This window comes from Bos indicus, chromosome 18, assembly GCF_029378745.1.
Source record: "Bos indicus isolate NIAB-ARS_2022 breed Sahiwal x Tharparkar chromosome 18, NIAB-ARS_B.indTharparkar_mat_pri_1.0, whole genome shotgun sequence".
Classification (NCBI taxonomy): domain Eukaryota; kingdom Metazoa; phylum Chordata; class Mammalia; order Artiodactyla; family Bovidae; genus Bos; species Bos indicus.
In genome coordinates this window covers 49,064,655-49,081,761 of record NC_091777.1, presented here as the reverse complement: position 1 = coordinate 49,081,761, position 17,107 = coordinate 49,064,655, and the positions used below count along the sequence as shown (strand labels likewise).

The 17,107-nt window shown below is 51.7% G+C and overlaps 1 protein-coding gene across 4 annotated transcripts; it reads left to right on the top strand.

Annotated features, from left to right (window-relative positions):
* Positions 1-1,965: 1,965 nt before the first annotated feature.
* HNRNPL (heterogeneous nuclear ribonucleoprotein L) lies at positions 1,966-15,760 on the top strand. Of its 4 annotated transcripts, none has more exons than XM_070770981.1 (13): positions 1,966-1,984; positions 6,394-6,512; positions 6,920-7,157; positions 7,284-7,369; positions 8,395-8,491; positions 8,578-8,650; positions 11,950-12,021; positions 12,133-12,413; positions 13,277-13,398; positions 13,658-13,859; positions 14,567-14,624; positions 14,725-14,820; positions 15,376-15,760. In XM_070770981.1, exons 3-13 carry the CDS (start codon positions 6,933-6,935, stop codon positions 15,432-15,434), a joined length of 1,371 nt encoding a protein of 456 aa, XP_070627082.1. In that variant the 5' UTR covers positions 1,966-1,984; positions 6,394-6,512; positions 6,920-6,932; the 3' UTR covers positions 15,435-15,760. The 4 variants fall into 4 exon arrangements, with proteins under 4 accessions (XP_070627082.1, XP_070627081.1, XP_019834803.1 ...); XM_070770980.1 differs by lacking the exon at positions 1,966-1,984 and adding an exon at positions 4,198-4,308; XM_019979244.2 differs by lacking the exon at positions 1,966-1,984 and adding an exon at positions 4,198-4,476.
* The last annotated feature ends 1,347 nt before the right edge of the window (positions 15,761-17,107 follow it).

The window sequence follows — 17,107 nt, the reverse complement described above, 5'->3', positions numbered from 1 at the left end:
CTCACAAGCTGCCCTCTCCCTGTTCCCTGATGTCATCACTTACCATTTACCCCTTCTTCCCTTTACTCCTGCCACAAAGTGTCAGTCGCTCAGCAGTGTCTGATTCTTTGTGACCCCCATGGGATTCTCCAGGTAAGAATATTGTAGAATACTGGTAGCCATTCCCTTCTCCAGGGGATCTTTCTGACCCAGGGATCGAATCCCGATCTCCTGCATGGTGGACAGTTTCTTTACCACCTGAGCCAATAGGGAAGCCCCAATTCCTGGAACACATCAGGCACACTGTCACCTCAGGGTCTTTGCACTGGATGTTCCCTTGGAATGCTCTTCCCCCAGCATCTACATGACCTCCTCTCTCTCTACTTCAAGGCTTTGCTAAAATGTCATCTTGTAAATAATAATAATAATAATAATAAAATAGAGACTTCCCTGGTGTCCAGTGGTTAAGGCTTTGTGCTTCCAATGCAGGGGGCTCAGGTTCAATCCCTGGTTGGGGAACTAAGTGTGGCATAGCCAAAAAAATTTTAAATTTTTAAAATACAATAATAAAATAAATATCTTCTCAGCGAGGCTTCCCCTGAACACCCTTCTGAGCCAACTGCTCTCATGCACGTTTCATCCTCCTTCCTTATTTTACTATCTTCATAGCAGTTATCATCATCTGATACATGTTTTACTTGGGATTGTGCATCTTTTACACTAGATTGTAAACTCCAGGAAGGAGGGAGTTTTTTCCTATCTTGTTCATCATTTTATCCCAGATACCCCAAATAGTGTGAGCTCAATAAACATCTGTTACATGAATGAATGGTCCTTGGAGGAATTAAAACATACCTACTTCTGGCTCCCAAAGAGCCCAGATGCTAGTGAGGTGACAAAAATTAAATAATTAGATATTTTCACATGTCAATAAGAGCAAAGATGGGAAACCGTGATTATGTATGGGGGCTAACTAGGCAGGGTGCTTAGCAAGTGACATTTGAGCCAAGGCCTGTCAAATGAGGAGCAAATATTTGGGAGAAGAGTGTTCTCTAGACAGACTAGTAGCCAGTGCAGCATCAGGAATGAGCTTTGGGTATTTGATGAACAGAAGGAAAACCAGTGTTCATGCCACGTGGAGGACAAGGGGAAAGGGTTAGGCGTGGATTTAGATGGGCCCACAAAGGTTAGATTATGCCCTGGGGGTGCTAAGGAGGGGAGGATTTGTTTTTTCAGAGGCTAGTTAATCTTCAGCTGGTCTTTCCCTTCTCCCGGCCTCAGTCTCTGAACTGGAGGTAGATCTGAGGTTCCGTTTGGACATTCTCAGCACCTCTCAAGACCAGCTAACGATGTGAGTTGAGTGCACCTGCACCCAACTCCAACAGAGGCCCCAGAATGCGAAATCACTTTTCCAACGCCACAGAGCTAGTAGGTTCACCGTCCACATCTGAAAGCTGACAGTCTGACCCCGGGACCCACGCTCTTAATCTCCAGGGTATACTGCAGCCCCACCCCACCCCCACTCCATAACAGGCACTGCAGTGGTTATGCGTCTTTCCGGCAAATTCTTCTATATCTGCCACTTACAAGCGGTGGGATCCTGGGTTAGTTGCCAGCGTCCCCTGAGCTCATTTCCCTGTCTGTATAATGAGCACCCCAACATTCACCTCAACCAACGCAACACTTGGCTGACCAGGAGCAAAGAGGCATTGATTCCCAAACAACTGTGCCACTTTCTGTGAGGGATGTGGGGCGGGTGTTGAGAGGTTGGAGTTGTTTGGGGAAAAGGGACGCGGAGTCTTCCCATCCTCTTTTTGCGTTGTTTCCTCCATTCAATTGCGGGGCAACTCTCGGTCTCCCCCCGCAACAACCCCCCCACGTGTTTTTTCCCCCGGCTGGAAAAAGGTCGTGGTCCCTTTAAGGCCCGCCCCTCCCTCCCCCAAAACTTCCCAGTGTCTGCTCTCTTTTCGATCTCGGACGGCCGGCCAGGCTCGCCGCCGAACTGGTAGGGGCTGGGGGCGAGGGGTCAGGGATGGGTGCGGGGGGATCCGAGGGAGGCGCCGCCCCGGGCCCGCGGCCGCGGTCCGCGTGCAACGGGTGGGGGAGGGGCGGAGGCTGGGAGCTCGGGGGTGCAGATAACGCGGCCGTTCGGTCGCCCGCCGTGGACGCGCTCGAGGGGGCGAGCGGCCTGAAACGTGTCGCGCGGGGGACGGTTCCGCCGCGTCCCGTCGGCGCGCGCCGGCGCGAGGGGCGTCCGGGCCAGGCGCGGGGGCGGGGAGGGGAGGGGCCCCTTCTCTCCCCCTCCCCCCACCGCATTCCTCTGACGTCGGGACCTCGGCGACCCCGCCCTTCAGTCCGACCCGCCCCGCCTTAATTCCGTCGCTCCGATCACGTGTTGGAGGCGCTGCGCCGTCCCCCGTCTCCTTTTGGCCGGCCCCTTCGGATCTTTCCGGGGTGATTGAGAGCTGATTTAGATCCAGATCAGCCTACCCCAACTTTCACCTCCCCAAACTCACAGAGCTACCAAGCCGATCCCACTCTCTTAGTGCCACTGACCCCATTTCAAACTTAGTTTCCACGAGGACACCCTATTTCAGGAAGCCCCTTTCGCCCGAGTGGAAAAGTTCCGTAGCATCTTTAGCCTCTTCCATTCTCCTTCCCTCCTCCCCACGACCCCCCACACCCACTACCCGCCAGCAGACAGCCCCGTAAGGTTATAGAGTTCTTTGGGCCGGATCCTAGGGTCAACCCCGGACCCCGCCCCCAACGTTCCGGGCCTCGGCCGTCGTTGGACCCTAGAGACTGGGTGGGTGTTCTTTGCGTGGGTAGCCCTACCCGTCCCAGAGGAAATGAGGCCCGTCGGACACTTAGAACACCATAACTGCTCGCCTTTGCCGAGTAGCTAGCTAGCACTGTGCCGGGTGCTGTGCCTGGCGCTTGGTGGCGGGCGGGGTCGTGGGCAGCTTCACTAAGATCAACACACAGATCACACAAGCACTTTCATGCTACGAAAAAGGGCATTCACCAAACTGACAACCCAGAATAGTAAGGACTGTCGAGTGAAAACCGGTGGCCTGAGCTATCAGGGGTTATCATGAGGGAAACCGAGGGTCTGGGATGGTAGGGCCAAGAACGCTTTTCAGCGTGAACTGAGCACGAACAAGAGAAATTTTAGAATGTTAACCCCTAATTCTGGCAGGAGGGATAGTGGATTAAAGTGTTCTAGTTCGAAGAGCCTGCTCGGGCATAGATCGAGTGGTGCGAGATTCTTCCCTTTCTGCAAACTAAAAGGAGTTATTTGTGGTTGAATTTAGAGGTGAAGTGGTGAAAGGACGCGGGCGAATTGGACAGGGTCATAAGATAGACGGCAGCAGCAAATGGTTTAATACTGAGGGAAAGGGTCAAATTGAGTTTAAAAAAGTTTTTCCCTCTGGCATTGTGAAGGTTAGCAATGGAGAGGAATAGGAGATAGGGATCGGTACAGAGCTGCACTGGCAATTGCCCTTTAAGAGTCTACCCTGCCGGTGCTGCTCACAGGAGTCCACACACACTCTCGGTGCTCCAGGCCTTCCCTCCTCTGGAGGGTCGCCCCGCCTCCGGAGGTGACTGAACGCGATTCGCGCGTGCGTCCTCGGTCCCGATCCTTTCGTAGACTGCGCCAAAGTGGGTTCCCCTTTTTCACCCAATCAGGGGTCACCAGTGGGCCTAACATCTAGTGAGAGGACTCTTTCCACTCTCAATTAACTAATCGGGCGTCTAGCAGAAGATCGGCGTCTGCAGTAGCCATTGGAGAGAGGCAAAGGGAGGGGCCGTCTTGTTTCCTTGTGGAGAGGCGAAGGGGTCTTTTGGTTTGATGGATTAGCGAGAAAAACCAATGAAAGTGGGAAGGAGGCGGGGCTTTTGACAGTGAGGGTGTGCTGCTCCTATCAGGTACTCCTAAGGAGGCCATGCCGTGCCAGAAATCCAACCAATCAAGTTAGAGTTTATTTTAAGGCGGCGGGGCCAGAGAAATGACTGGCAGAAAGCTCTCGCCTATAAGAAGTGTCCCAGACAAACGAGGGCGGGCACTCCTGCAGAAGGGCGTGCGCTTTATCCAATAGGCGCGCAAGGCGTATGGAGGCTTCCCCTCCCCCCGCGGCGGGACCAGTGGCTCCCCCTATCGGGTGGGGGCGGCGGGTGACGGGCGTGTCCCTCCCCCAATGAGAGGCGGGGGGAGGCGGGTTCTGCGCCGCCATGTCGCGGAGGCTGCTGCCCCGGGCGGAGAAGCGGCGTCGGCGGCTGGAGCAGAGGCAGCAGCCGGACGAGCAGCGGAGGCGGTCCGGAGCGATGGTGAAGATGGCGGCGGCGGGCGGCGGAGGCGGCGGTGGCCGTTACTACGGCGGCGGCAGTGAGGGCGGTCGGGCCCCCAAACGGCTCAAGACTGACAACGCCGGCGACCAGCATGGAGGCGGCGGCGGCGGCGGCGGAGGAGCCGGGGCGGCGGGCGGTGGCGGCGGGGTGAGGCCAGGGTCCTGGACGCCGGAGATGGTCGGGCAGGGAGGAAAATTTTCTCACTTTGAGGGCATTTATTTGTTGGGGGGCTGTGCGCACGCGCCCAAGCCCTCACTCTGTAGAAGGGGTGGGGGAGGGGCGGGCGTTGGGCAAACGGCGGGGTTTGCGCGAGGACAAGCGCTTGCGCGTGCGCGCTCTACAGAACCGGGTGTAGGGGGGCGGAGGAAACTGCTCGCGCTGCAGGTGCTGCAGTGCGCAGGCGTCGCGGGCTGGCATGTGGGGGCCGGGCACGCGGCCGGGCCGGTTTTTTTTTCTTTATCATTCTCTTCGCTGGCCCTCTGCGCAGGCGCACTTCTCCTGTCCGGGCCTCGTGGGCGGTTGTGCGGGGGGTGGCGGGGACCGCCTGAGCGGGAACTAGTGGGTGGTGGCCTTTTCCGCGCCTGAGTTGGGCATTATGCCTGAACACTGTTTAGTTTTGTAGCGTCATGTTTTGTCTCAATACTGAAATTTATTTACTTGGGGGTATTTACCCAGATCAAAGTATGCCTCATTTAGTGAACATTGAAAACCGGAAGAAAAAAGTTGTGAAAGGTCTTTTTAGATATTTGGAAGTTTAACCATGCTTTGGAGTCATCACAAGTTTGCTTACAATTTCTGGGGTTAGATGGGTGCGGTAGGTTTGATGAACGAAAATGTTCCCTGAGGGGTGGGCACTTTGGAAGGAATTCAGCCTCTTCAGCGTCCTACGTCGAAAAGACAACCAATTGTTACTCCTGGCTTGGAGCCCATTTTTTCTTCCCTGGAAGTTCATGAAATCCTGTCCGGTTCAGCCATTTGCAGGGTTTTCCAGGGTTTAGTGGCGCTCTGTAGCTGCGGTTTACAGGCATTTAAAGTGTGTGAGAAGCTTCATTGCATGCATAATACTTAAAATACTTAACACTCTTCTATAAGATAAAGAATGGTGTTACTATTACACATTTGATTTTGTAGCTAAACTAGGGAGCAGCTGGGATTAGTACTGATGAGGGCTGTGGAACTCCAAATCGCTGAGCTGGTAACCTCAGGCGGGTGTGGTGCCTGTGGTTTGTGTGGTTCATTCCTGAAATAGAATCCCATTCTGCCCCTGTTACATGGGCTTCTGCCTAGTGGTTCTCAGATGGGAGGCTGGGCCCAGAGCCCAGGAGAGGAGGAGAAGCTTAACTTTCCTCTTGACTCTCAGAGACTTTTGTCTGTGGGTGGAAAAATACTTCCCCTGGGAAGGGAAGTGTCCTGGTTTTTAGTGATATGGGTTGGAGTTTTGTGTTTTGTTTTAAGACTTTCCTCACCCTCTTTTTCCTTAGTTTGGTGTCTAGGTAGTATTTTTCAATACAGATTTTGGTGGGAGAGTAAAGACTGGCCTGGATGCCACAGCGTCTGAGGCACCTGCTGGACCTGGGGATGAGTGGTGGGGAACAGCAGTGTTTGGCTGTGTGGTGATGGCAGCTTCCTCCAATAGAGGATGAGCGAAGAAGCTGGGATGAATGGAAAGGGAATGTCCCGGTTCAGGCTGCAGCAGAACATTGAGTCCCCTTTCCAAAGCCACTCTTCCCACATTTCTTTGGTCAGTTGGAAGAGATTGGTTCTGGGAAGAATGAATTAATAAGATGGGGCTTGAGATTTGCTTCATCTTCCATTTTGTCATCTTCAGAAATTAACAGTGAGAGCCATTAGGCAAGTGGCCATCCACTTAGGCCTTCTGCTCTGCTGACCCAGAATCCTTTTGGGATGATTGGTTGAATTGCTGTTCCTTATTGTCTGCCATGTATGTTCTTCCTGGGTGACACGCAAATGTTTTATCCATCTGAGTCCCCAGCAGTGCAGAACCCAGTAGGCCGCCATCTTACACAGCAGAAAGTAAAGTCTTGGTTTTGCTTCCTTTCTCAGGAGAACTACGATGACCCGCATAAAACCCCTGCCTCCCCAGTTGTTCACATCAGGGGCCTGATTGATGGTGTGGTGGAAGCTGACCTTGTGGAAGCCTTGCAGGAGTTTGGACCCATCAGGTACTCGGTCGAGGCCAGGGATTGGGCTTGGGTATTCAAATGAGTTAACTCCTTGGCGTCCTACGTGTCACCGGGTTTCTGGTTGGAAGTAACCTATTTCAATTTCAGTCCAGGTTCCTTTAGCTAGGTCCTGAGGCTCCACTACTCCTGGGGTTAGCCATTGTACTTTGGATAAGTTACAGCAAGTTCTGTGCCAAAGAATGTAATGCCAAAGCTGCAGACCCCTTTTGCTTGTCATGCCGTTTGCGGTAAGGGGTGTAAGGTACGGGTCAGGATACCATGACAGGGCTCAGAGCACTCGAGAGGCCAGGGAGCAATCAGCTCATAGAAGGTTGAAGCTGTCCTCTGATTCTCATTGTCTCCATCCCCCTAAGATGATTGCGTTCTCTCTGTGTTCTCTCTGCCAGCTATGTGGTGGTGATGCCTAAAAAGAGACAAGCATTGGTGGAGTTTGAAGATGTGTTGGGGGCTTGCAATGCTGTGAACTACGCAGCCGACAACCAGATCTACATTGCGGGCCACCCAGCTTTTGTCAATTACTCTACCAGCCAGAAAATCTCCCGTCCCGGGGACTCAGATGACTCCCGGAGCGTCAACAGTGTGCTTCTCTTTACCATCCTAAACCCCATCTATTCCATTACCACGGTGCGTGCCAGCAGTTACTTGTTGAGGTTCTTTTTCTGTATAGTCTCTCTCCTGCCATTTCTCCCTGTTCCCTCTCCCCTGAGTCAGACTGATTGGCCGGTGCCTTTTCATCTTTGGTTTTTACAGGATGTTCTTTATACTATCTGTAATCCTTGTGGTCCTGTCCAGAGAATTGTGATTTTCCGGAAGAATGGCGTCCAGGCCATGGTGGAATATCCTTTGCTGGGAAATGGGTGTTCCTTGAGATGGGAGCTCACAGGAGTCCATATTTTCAAGCAGCATGTGTCTCCTGAAAACCTGCCTTGTGCCAGATGCCTTCATAGAGCCCATGGTCTCCTGGGAGGGTTAGTTAAACAATCACATGTAAACAGATAACCCTTGAACAGCACAGGCTTGAACTCTGTGGATCCTCTTAAGGTGAATTTCACTTACTAAGTGCATACTTGAGTAGTAGGTTATCTGTAGTTGGTTAAATACATTGGTTTTCAACTGCACAGAGGTCGGTATCGGTAAAACACACCCGTGTTTAAGGGTTAATTGTGTATTGTGAAAGTGCAGTGCAGAGTTTAAAGCGTGAAGGGAAAAAAGAGCATGCTGTGAGCTATAAGGGGACAGAATTTACAGAGGTTCTGGGAAGGTCTCTGAGGAAGTGACCTCCTGTTTTCACATGGAGGTGGGAACTGATAGGTGCACCACCGAGAACACCACCTCTGCAGAGGTCTGCTAGTGGGCAGGCGCTTAGTGTTGGAGAAAGCAAACAACCTGACAACTGAGGAGTAGCGAACAGAGGGTTCCTTAAGACATCGAAGAAGTTAGGGTGGCCCAGGCAGTGGGGTGAAGGTTGGATCAGGGTGCAGAGGGAGCTCAGTGATGGATTTTTCAGGACAGGAACATAATCTCGTTGACATTTCAGATGCTGTTCAGGCTTAGTCAAGACATGTAGCACCAGGGGAGGGTTGGGCTGAAGAAGGTGGTTTGACCTTTGATGGTGACAGAGAAGGCTGATGCTAATATCTGGGTTGCGGGGGAGTACAAGTCATAGAAGAACTCTAGCTAGTTTCTGTGCCTCAGCGCAGCACTCTACCTGTCTCCATAGGAGTGGCTGTGGGCAGTGAGCTCACCCCTGAGCCCACTTGGAGCTGTTTTTGGGTGCTGCCTTGCCCTCATTCCCCTTTGGCCCAACTTGAGCTCTTTCCGAAAAGCTCTTGGGAGGGGACTTTCCCTTAACTTGATTCACGTTTGACTCTGTGCAGAGTGCCCAGCGAGCTAAGGCCTCACTCAACGGGGCTGACATCTACTCAGGCTGTTGCACTCTGAAGATAGAATATGCAAAGGTAGGTCTGGGAAATGGCTGCCCCTTGTCCGCTTCTCAGGTGAGCCTAGGGCCTGGCTGATCTCAAGCTTTGTTTTATCCCTGCAGCCTACACGCTTAAACGTGTTCAAGAATGATCAGGATACTTGGGACTACACAAACCCCAATCTCAGTGGACAAGGTAATCCTGATGGCCGCTTTATTCTAAATACACCCGCCTTGCCTTCACTTGATTAGTTCACTTCATAGACCTGGGCTCAGGGTTATGTAATGCCATTGGGCTCCCTGTGGACATGGGAGGGCCTTAAGGATCAGCTCTTGGAGAAGGCACTCCTGTGGAAGAGGGTAAATAAGGGGCCTCTACGTCCTAGCTGCTGGTTGCGGCCCTTTGATGCAGCTGAGGATGCAGGGTCAAGGCAGAGGCCTGGGTGGGGTGGGAAACAGAGCACAGGCCCTGGCAGTGGCTTACAAACCAGTGGCTCCTAGCTCCCAGGCGGGTTCTGCCGCTCACCTTCTCGGAGGCTGCTTAGGGTCACTGACTCCATTCTCACTGGGCTAGGAATGGCCCTTTTGCTGTCCACTATTGACAGGGTCTGCTTGTGGGGAGAGAGACGGGGGAGGTGATGAGGGCTCCCAGGCCTTTGCAGCAGAGCCTTTGAGCAGATTGACCTTGTGAAGTTCAGACACCCCGGATTGGAGAGGGGCAGACACGCCTTGCCTCACTTGTAGAGGGGACGCAACATCTCTGCAGGGGGCCCAAATGGACAACCCTCTTCCTAGAATCTCTCAAGAATGGTTTGCCTTGGATAGGAGGGAGAGGTGGAGCATTGCCTTTGAAAAACAGCAGCACCCCCTCAGCCAAACCACCCGTCTGTTTCTGTTTTGGTCTGATTGTTTGGACTAGGCATGGGCTGAGGGAGGTGGCTGGTCGCTGACATCTCACCAGCCCTGGGAAGCCAGAGACGCCTGTTCCTAGGCAGGCCTGTCCTGCTTGCCCTTGCCGCTGGGAAGCCGTGGGCCGGGTGGGCTAGACTCTTCCCCAGGACCCTCACAATGGGCGCTGTGGGGCAGGCTGCCCCCTCCAGAGATCAGAGGCAAATTGGTGACCAAGTGAATGTACCAGAGCGGGCAATGGCATTACATGACTGCTAACAGAAACACGGCAACCAACCATTTCTTCTCCAAGGAACATAAGTAGAAGATGTGCAGACCGGCAGGGGCTAGTGGCAGGGGCTGGCTGTGCATTGGTTTTGATGCCTCTCAGCTTTGGCCGCCCCCAGGCCCGGGGTCAAAAAAAAAAACGAGAGCTGATGAGGTGACCTGGAGTGAGGGCGGTGCTTCGCCACCCCCTCGGGAACCAGACTTCAGCGGCTCTGCCTCTGCACATTGCTCACCAACACACAGGGTAGAAACCACTAGCTCTTCCTGGAGAGAACAGAACACGCAGCCTCCACCACGTCCCCAGAAACAGCCGCAGACTTGAGCTCACTACATCAAGAACACCACCACACCGCGCTCCAAGGAACAGCTACAAGCACAGAGACAGAGGCAGACAGAGACAAAGAAAGAGACGCAACATGGCAGCAGACACTGCTTTTTACTAAACATTAAAAAAAGTCAAAATCCAAGCAAACTTGAACCCGAAAATGTACACAGAAGTAGGAAACACAGAGAACAGAGCTCTCCCAGCCAGCCAGCGGCGCTCTTTTCGGAGAACGATTCATAGACTGAAGTAGATTCCATGGGCCTCCAAGACAATAGGATCCTCTCCATTCCTCGCCATGTGGGTTTGGTTTTTTTGTTTGTTTTTTAAGTCCTTTGGTTTGGGGAGGGCCTTCTTTTTTTTTTCTTTTGTGTTTTGATATTTTTTTTTTTCTGCAGTCATCGGCTGCCAACATAATCTGCACCAGCTGGAGATCAGAAACCAAAAAAAAAAAAAACCACAACAACAGCAAAAAAAAAATCAAAAAGCCAAAACAGACCTAAAACCAAACAGCTCAGAGGTACACAGTTACCTGCTGGCGGGTAACCAGGCGCGCTCCCAAGGCCAAAAGTGCGGGCATAGTGGGGCCACTGGCACACCTCACAACCAGGAGACACGCACACGGAGCGCTACACAGCCAGCAGCACCGCACTGAGCACACAGTGAGGAGTGACCACACGGAGGGACACTACCCACTGCATACACCTTTATTGTCCACTTTCTGGTATCTTCTGAGGACAGAACATCTGTGAGCCATTTTTGACTTAATCGAGACATTGACTTTAAAAACAATTCTTTTTAAAGAAAAAAAAATTGTAGCGGATGTGTACCGTAACTTGTATTTATGACTGTAAAACCATGTGATGCAGGGTCGCAGTGTATGTTTGGTGGGACGCCATCTTTCAGAACTGTGCTAACTCACTGTTGAAGCGTCCAATGGTAAGAGAAAATACAGATTTGTTTTTTGTGACAAATGGATATTGTACTCTGTACTTCTGCTGTAAGTAACCCTTTTCCATCTTTGTAATGACTGTTGGAAAACAAAACCCAGGCCGGGTGGCAGGAAAGGGCAGTGGCCCCAAGCCCTGGGTTTTTGGAGTCAGCCAGGCCTGGGTTCAAATCCCGGCTCAGTCACTAACTTGCTTTGTGACCTTGGGCCAAAGTGTCTTAACTGCTCAGTTAAAAATTAATTGCTCATTATCCTTATCTGTGAAATGGGGCAAAAATATTAGTACCTACCTCATAGGGTTGTTGTGAGGAATTTAAGAAACAATGATGTCTGTCTGTAAAGCTCTTAGCACCGTGTCTGCCATTTGAAGTGCTAAGTTAAGGTAGCGAATATGAACTGTAGCTGTGGGTGGGGCAGGGTGGATCTGCGCCATTGTCTTGAGAATGTTGATGCCTTGTACATGATGCTCATTTGAATTGGTTCTGATGATGCCCTGTTTTGTCCTTTCCTTCAGTCCCTCTCCTTGGGGTGAACATGATGAGCGGGGAGGGTGACTGGGACCAGATTTGAGAAAATCGTCTCTAGAGAGTGGGCCCTAGCGCTCGTAGAACCTTGGGGCTTCAAGGGCCCGATTTTACCTTTCTGCTCCTCCCTGAGTTATTTTATGGCTCTTAACTCCTTTGCCTTTTTGGGAGTTACTGTAGAATGCTGTTCCTGGCCCCCAGTCAGCTTCCATAGTGGCTGCAAGTTCCCCAGAGGGCCCAAGAGCTGACCTTCCTGACAGAGCTCTGGGAAGTGGGAAGTCCAGAATCTGGCTTCACCCTTCACTGGGAAAGGAAAGCAGCCTGCCTGCACTGGGCAGGGCTCAGGGAGGGACGGTGGGCTCCAGCCTTGAGACCTGGGCTTCATGCCCACCCTGGATCCAGCCCTGGGAAGGCCGGTGCCCAGGCCCTCAGGAGCCAAGGGACGCTGAGACTGTGCCCTGCAGTCAGGAGGGAGGGAGATGCCCATTTCCAAGTCAGCCTCTGACTGTTCTCTCTGTCTACAGGTGACCCTGGCAGCAACCCTAACAAACGCCAGAGGCAGCCCCCTCTACTGGGAGATCACCCCGCAGAATATGGTGAGGGCAGGGGGTTCCCCTCCGTGGACTCCCGTGGCTCGTGTGCCCCTGCCCGCCGCCCGACACGCAAATTCTCACCCGCCCTCCCTCTCTTTCCTTCCCACCCCCCAGGAGGGCCCCACGGTGGGTACCACAGCCATTACCATGATGAGGGCTACGGGCCCCCCCCACCTCACTACGAAGGGAGAAGGATGGGCCCACCAGTGGGGGGTCACCGCCGGGGCCCAAGTCGCTACGGCCCCCAGTATGGGCACCCCCCACCCCCTCCCCCACCACCCGAGTATGGCCCCCACGCCGACAGCCCTGTGCTCATGGTCTATGGCTTGGATCAGTCTAAGATGAACTGTGACCGGGTCTTCAATGTCTTCTGCTTGTATGGCAATGTGGAGAAGGTGAGCTTCTGCTAGGTCCACTGCTTTCCTAGTAGACCTGACAGGCCCAAGGGAGGCCCTGATCCTCTGACCCTTCAGTGAGCAGAGAGAGGGCAGGAGCCTCTTTAGAAGCAAGCAGGTCCAGAGTGGGTAATAAGGGTTTTCTCTGGAGCGCTTCAGGTGCTAACAGCAACACTGAGCGCTCTGTCTTGCCAGGGGTAACAGCTGACTGGGGCTGCCTGGTGACTGCCGACCTCAGACTAGGTGGTTTCTGCTGTCAAACCCATCTGGGTCCTGAAAGCCTTTTGCTTTGCAGCCCCTGACCTAGCCCATTGATAATAGCAGCTAGCACGTGTCAGGTATTCTTACTGTATCAGGACGGTGTTAAAGGTGTTATAAGTTGCTTAAATTCATTATAAGAATCCTTAGTGAGACAAGCAGGGAAATTGAAAGCATCGGGGGCAACAGATAACTTGTCCAGTTTCACATGCCTTTATGTGGAAGCAGGACTTCTAGCTGACACTGCTGTTTTCAGTGTTTGTATAACAGCCACAACTCAGTATTTGTACATATTCTGTGTTGATGGGAGTAAGTGCTTTTCTCCCCCTGTGGCCGCTTTTCTGTTGTGCTTCATTAAAGGACCCATTCATGGGTTGGGTCCTGCCATTAGGGAAACACTGCCAAGTGAGTCTCTGCTGCCCAACTTGGGCTCAGCACTTGCTGTGGGCCAGGCCAGTGTCTCTGTCCACCTGTCTTTAACAAGTGAGGAAATAGAAGCCTAGATCCAGAGCCGGAGTTCACTTGCTTTTAACTAACTAGGAAGGGTCAGCAGAAGGGTCTCTGGCACCTGACCAGTGGTGCTGACTGTGACTGCTCTTCTCAAGGTGAAATTCATGAAAAGCAAGCCGGGGGCTGCCATGGTGGAGATGGCTGATGGCTATGCTGTGGACCGGGCCATCACTCACCTCAACAACAACTTCATGTTTGGGCAGAAGCTGAATGTCTGGTAGGTACCTCATCTCTGTGGGCTTGGGAGGTGTGGAGAGGGGAAGGGCAGTGGAGCCCACTCTGGACAGGGGTCAGAGGAGCACAGAGCAGCCAGGTGCTTAGCCAGGCTGGCATTGGGTGTGATGGAAGCGTCTTGTCAGCCTCTCTCCGCGGTGGAGCAGGGCCCTGCGAGGCACACAGTGTTGTCAGATGGGAAAGCCACAGTAGAAGGCGGGGGACAGCTTGAGGTCTGACGGGGCTCCCCTTCTGTCCGACAGTGTCTCCAAGCAACCAGCCATCATGCCCGGTCAGTCATATGGGCTAGAAGACGGGTCCTGCAGTTACAAAGACTTCAGTGAATCAAGGAACAACCGGTTCTCCACTCCAGAGCAGGCAGCCAAGAATCGCATCCAGCACCCTAGCAATGTGCTGCACTTCTTCAATGCCCCTCTGGAGGTGACTGAAGAGAACTTCTTTGAGGTGGGTGCTGCGGAGTTGGTCCCTCAGCACAGCCATCTGAGGAGGCCATCTGTTTTCTTATTTTTTAACAAATATCTATTGAGTTCCCACTCTCCTGGGCTTTGGGTTGGGTGCTGGACACATGTCAGGGACCAAGGGAGGCTCAGAACAGCACAGAACACCTACCAGCAGTGGAGTCTGCTGTGCTCTCTGCATCTTTGGCAAGCTAGAGTGGCTGCTCATCTGCCGTGAGAGAGTCCTCCTCGTCTAGATGGTAGGTTGGTGATTGGAGCCCAATCTTGAAACATCTGCGCTGTCAGGCCCTCTGGGGCCTAGATGACATTAGAAGGGAGGGTCCCATTACAGTGCCCTCAGAGGGGAACCAGGCAGCTTCAGGGAAGGGTGGGAGTCTGACTGCTGATTTGGACTTTGGGCCTTATTCTAGCCTGAGGTGTTGCTATTCAGTTCAGCAAATATTTACCTAGTACCTGCAATACACCCAAATTAACAGCTGAAGATGGGAAATTTAAAAAGCAGTTTTCCAGTGTTTTTCAACATAATAGTGATTGTACTTCAGTCTTTGGGGAGGGGGATCATAGGGCCACAGTGTGTGTGAGAAAAGCTTAGCAACTCCTTGTCCAGAAAAACGCAGGTGTTTGGTTGTGTGCTTGCATTCCACCATGTGGCACTTCTTGTGTTCCTGAGTCTGTTTTCTCTCTCTGTTGCAGATCTGCGATGAGTTGGGAGTGAAGCGGCCATCTTCTGTGAAAGTATTCTCAGGCAAAAGTGAGTGAACTGCCCCGCCTATCTCCACAGTTCCCTGGTGGTACACAGGCAGCTCCCTGGCTCCTCCTCAGATCAGCCTAACACCTTCATTTTCCCTCAGGTGAACGCAGCTCCTCTGGACTGCTGGAGTGGGAATCCAAGAGTGATGCCCTGGAGACTCTGGGCTTCCTGAACCATTACCAGATGAAAAACCCAAGTGAGTATCTGTGTGTCCTGCAGTCATCTCCCTTGTGGCCTAGTGGGTTGGCTGGCTTCCTGCCAGAGCCATCCTTCGTACCGTCAAGACAGGGCCCTGGAGATTTCCTCCTTGTTGCTGACACAGGCAGGTGGGACCTGGTCGTCAGGAGAGCAGCCTGCTGTTCCACATGGGAGGGCCAGCCTAGCCGCTTGCTGCCACCCACTCTGCCAGCTTGGGAGTTGCTTAGGCTTGTCCTCCAGGGAGCTGGCATTCTGTGTGCGTCAGAGGCTGGCTCACATAATGCCCAGGAAAAGGGGGGCTGTACTAGCCAGCAGGTAAAATTCACCTACCCAGTTCCTGGGCAGGCCTCTCCTCATGTACCAGCTAAAGAGCTGGGAAAGGGGTCCTTGCAGTTAAGGAACAGAAGGAAGAATGCCTTGTGGATTTGGCTTGTCTTTGAATCTCAAAACTGGCAAGGATGAGTTAGACCCCCGAATTGCAGAAGAAGATGTGTGCAAAACCAGGGAAACGGCGGGGAAAGGGGCCCAGTCATGTCTCTCTCCTCTCTTGCAGATGGGCCATACCCGTACACTCTGAAGTTGTGTTTCTCCACCGCTCAGCACGCCTCCTAATTAGGTGCCTAAGAAGAGTCCCATCTGAGCAGGAAAACATTTCTTTCTTTTATGCTGGTTTTTTTTTTTTTTTTTCCTGCAAATGTTCCTGTATTCCTTTTTTTTAAATGCTAGTTTAGTAGAGGCTTTAACCATAATGGACTGGCTGGAAGTCTAAAGGGGGAGGGGAAGGGGAACTGATATCTCCCAAGATTAACCTTCACTTTTTAAAAATTATTGTACATGTGATTTCTTTTTTTTTTTTCCTGTTCATACATTTGTGCTGCCCATGTACTCTTGGCACATTTCAATAAAATTGTTTGGAAAATAAAGGTCACTTTCTGGGATTCTGAGGTGTGTCTGCTTCCCTCCCACTCAGTCTTCTGAAGGCAGGCAGGGTGGCTAGGAACAGCTGCAGCCTCCAGAGGGACAGACCCAGCTCCGAGGAGCAGTGTGGGCCAGAGCTGTGGCTTAGGGGTGATGCTGGGAATTCTGAGAGTCTTTTTATGTCTATAAGGGAAGTTTTCCAATTTGTGTGTCTTTTAACAAAATGCATTGTGCTGTACAGTGATCTCATATCACATGCAGGGCAACCTCCTCATCTTTACTCCTAACGTGTGGATGTGTCATAGTTTACTTGGTCCCGAAGGTAATTTCCGATGATTTGGTTTTGCAAACAGTACTGTGATGTGTATCTTTACACAAACTTCTTAGGCAACTTCCCTGATACTGATCTAGAAGTAAATTCCTAGCAGTGGAATTGCCGGATTAAAGGGTATGTTCAGTTACTGTTGATCCTCCCTGATAGTGGTGACTGGGAGCAAAGTCCAGTGCCTTGTGTGTGTATCCCCCACTTGTATGTGTTTGTATCACCACTTTGGGGATTTCCTGTAGAGTTTTTAAACAATACTGAAGTCAAGTGACATCAGATAAACTGCTTCATCAGGGTGGAAATTTAAGAGAACCTTTAAACAAGGAGAAACTACAGTCACTTGGTAGCCATAACTTACAAAATCGTACTACTAGGTTTTAAGCTACTTGGGTAAAAAGTAAATTTCTCTACTCTGACTCCCAGCACTCAGCTTTCTTCCCATATTAAGTTCTATTTCCTAGGTAGCCTGTGCGTAAGTTTACTCAAATTCGGGTCCATTGAGTCAGTGATGCCATCCAATCATATCCTGTCAACCCCCTTCCGCCTTCAATTGTTTCACAACCGTCTTTTTATACCAACCTAACTAAATGGGAAATAGATGGGGAAACAGTGGAAACAGTGTCAGACTTTTATTTTGGGGGGCTCCAAAATCACTGCAGATGGTGACTGCAGCCATGAAATTAAAAGACACTTATTCCTTGAAAGGAAAGTTATGACCAACCTAGATAGCATATTCAAAAGCAGAGACATTACTTTGGCAACAAAGGTCCATCTAGTCAAGGCTATGGTTTTTCCTGTGGTCATGTATGGATGTGAGAGTTGGACTGTGAAGAAGGCTGAGCGCCGAAGAATTGATGCTTTTGAACTGTGGTGTTGGAGAAGACTCTTGAGAGTCCCTTGGACTGCAAGGAGATCCAACCAGTCCATTCTGAAGGATATCAGCCCTGGGATTTCTTTGGAAGGAATGACGCTGAAGCTGAAACTGCAGTACTTTGGCCACTTCATGTGAAGAATTGACTCATTGGAAAAGACTCTGGTGCTG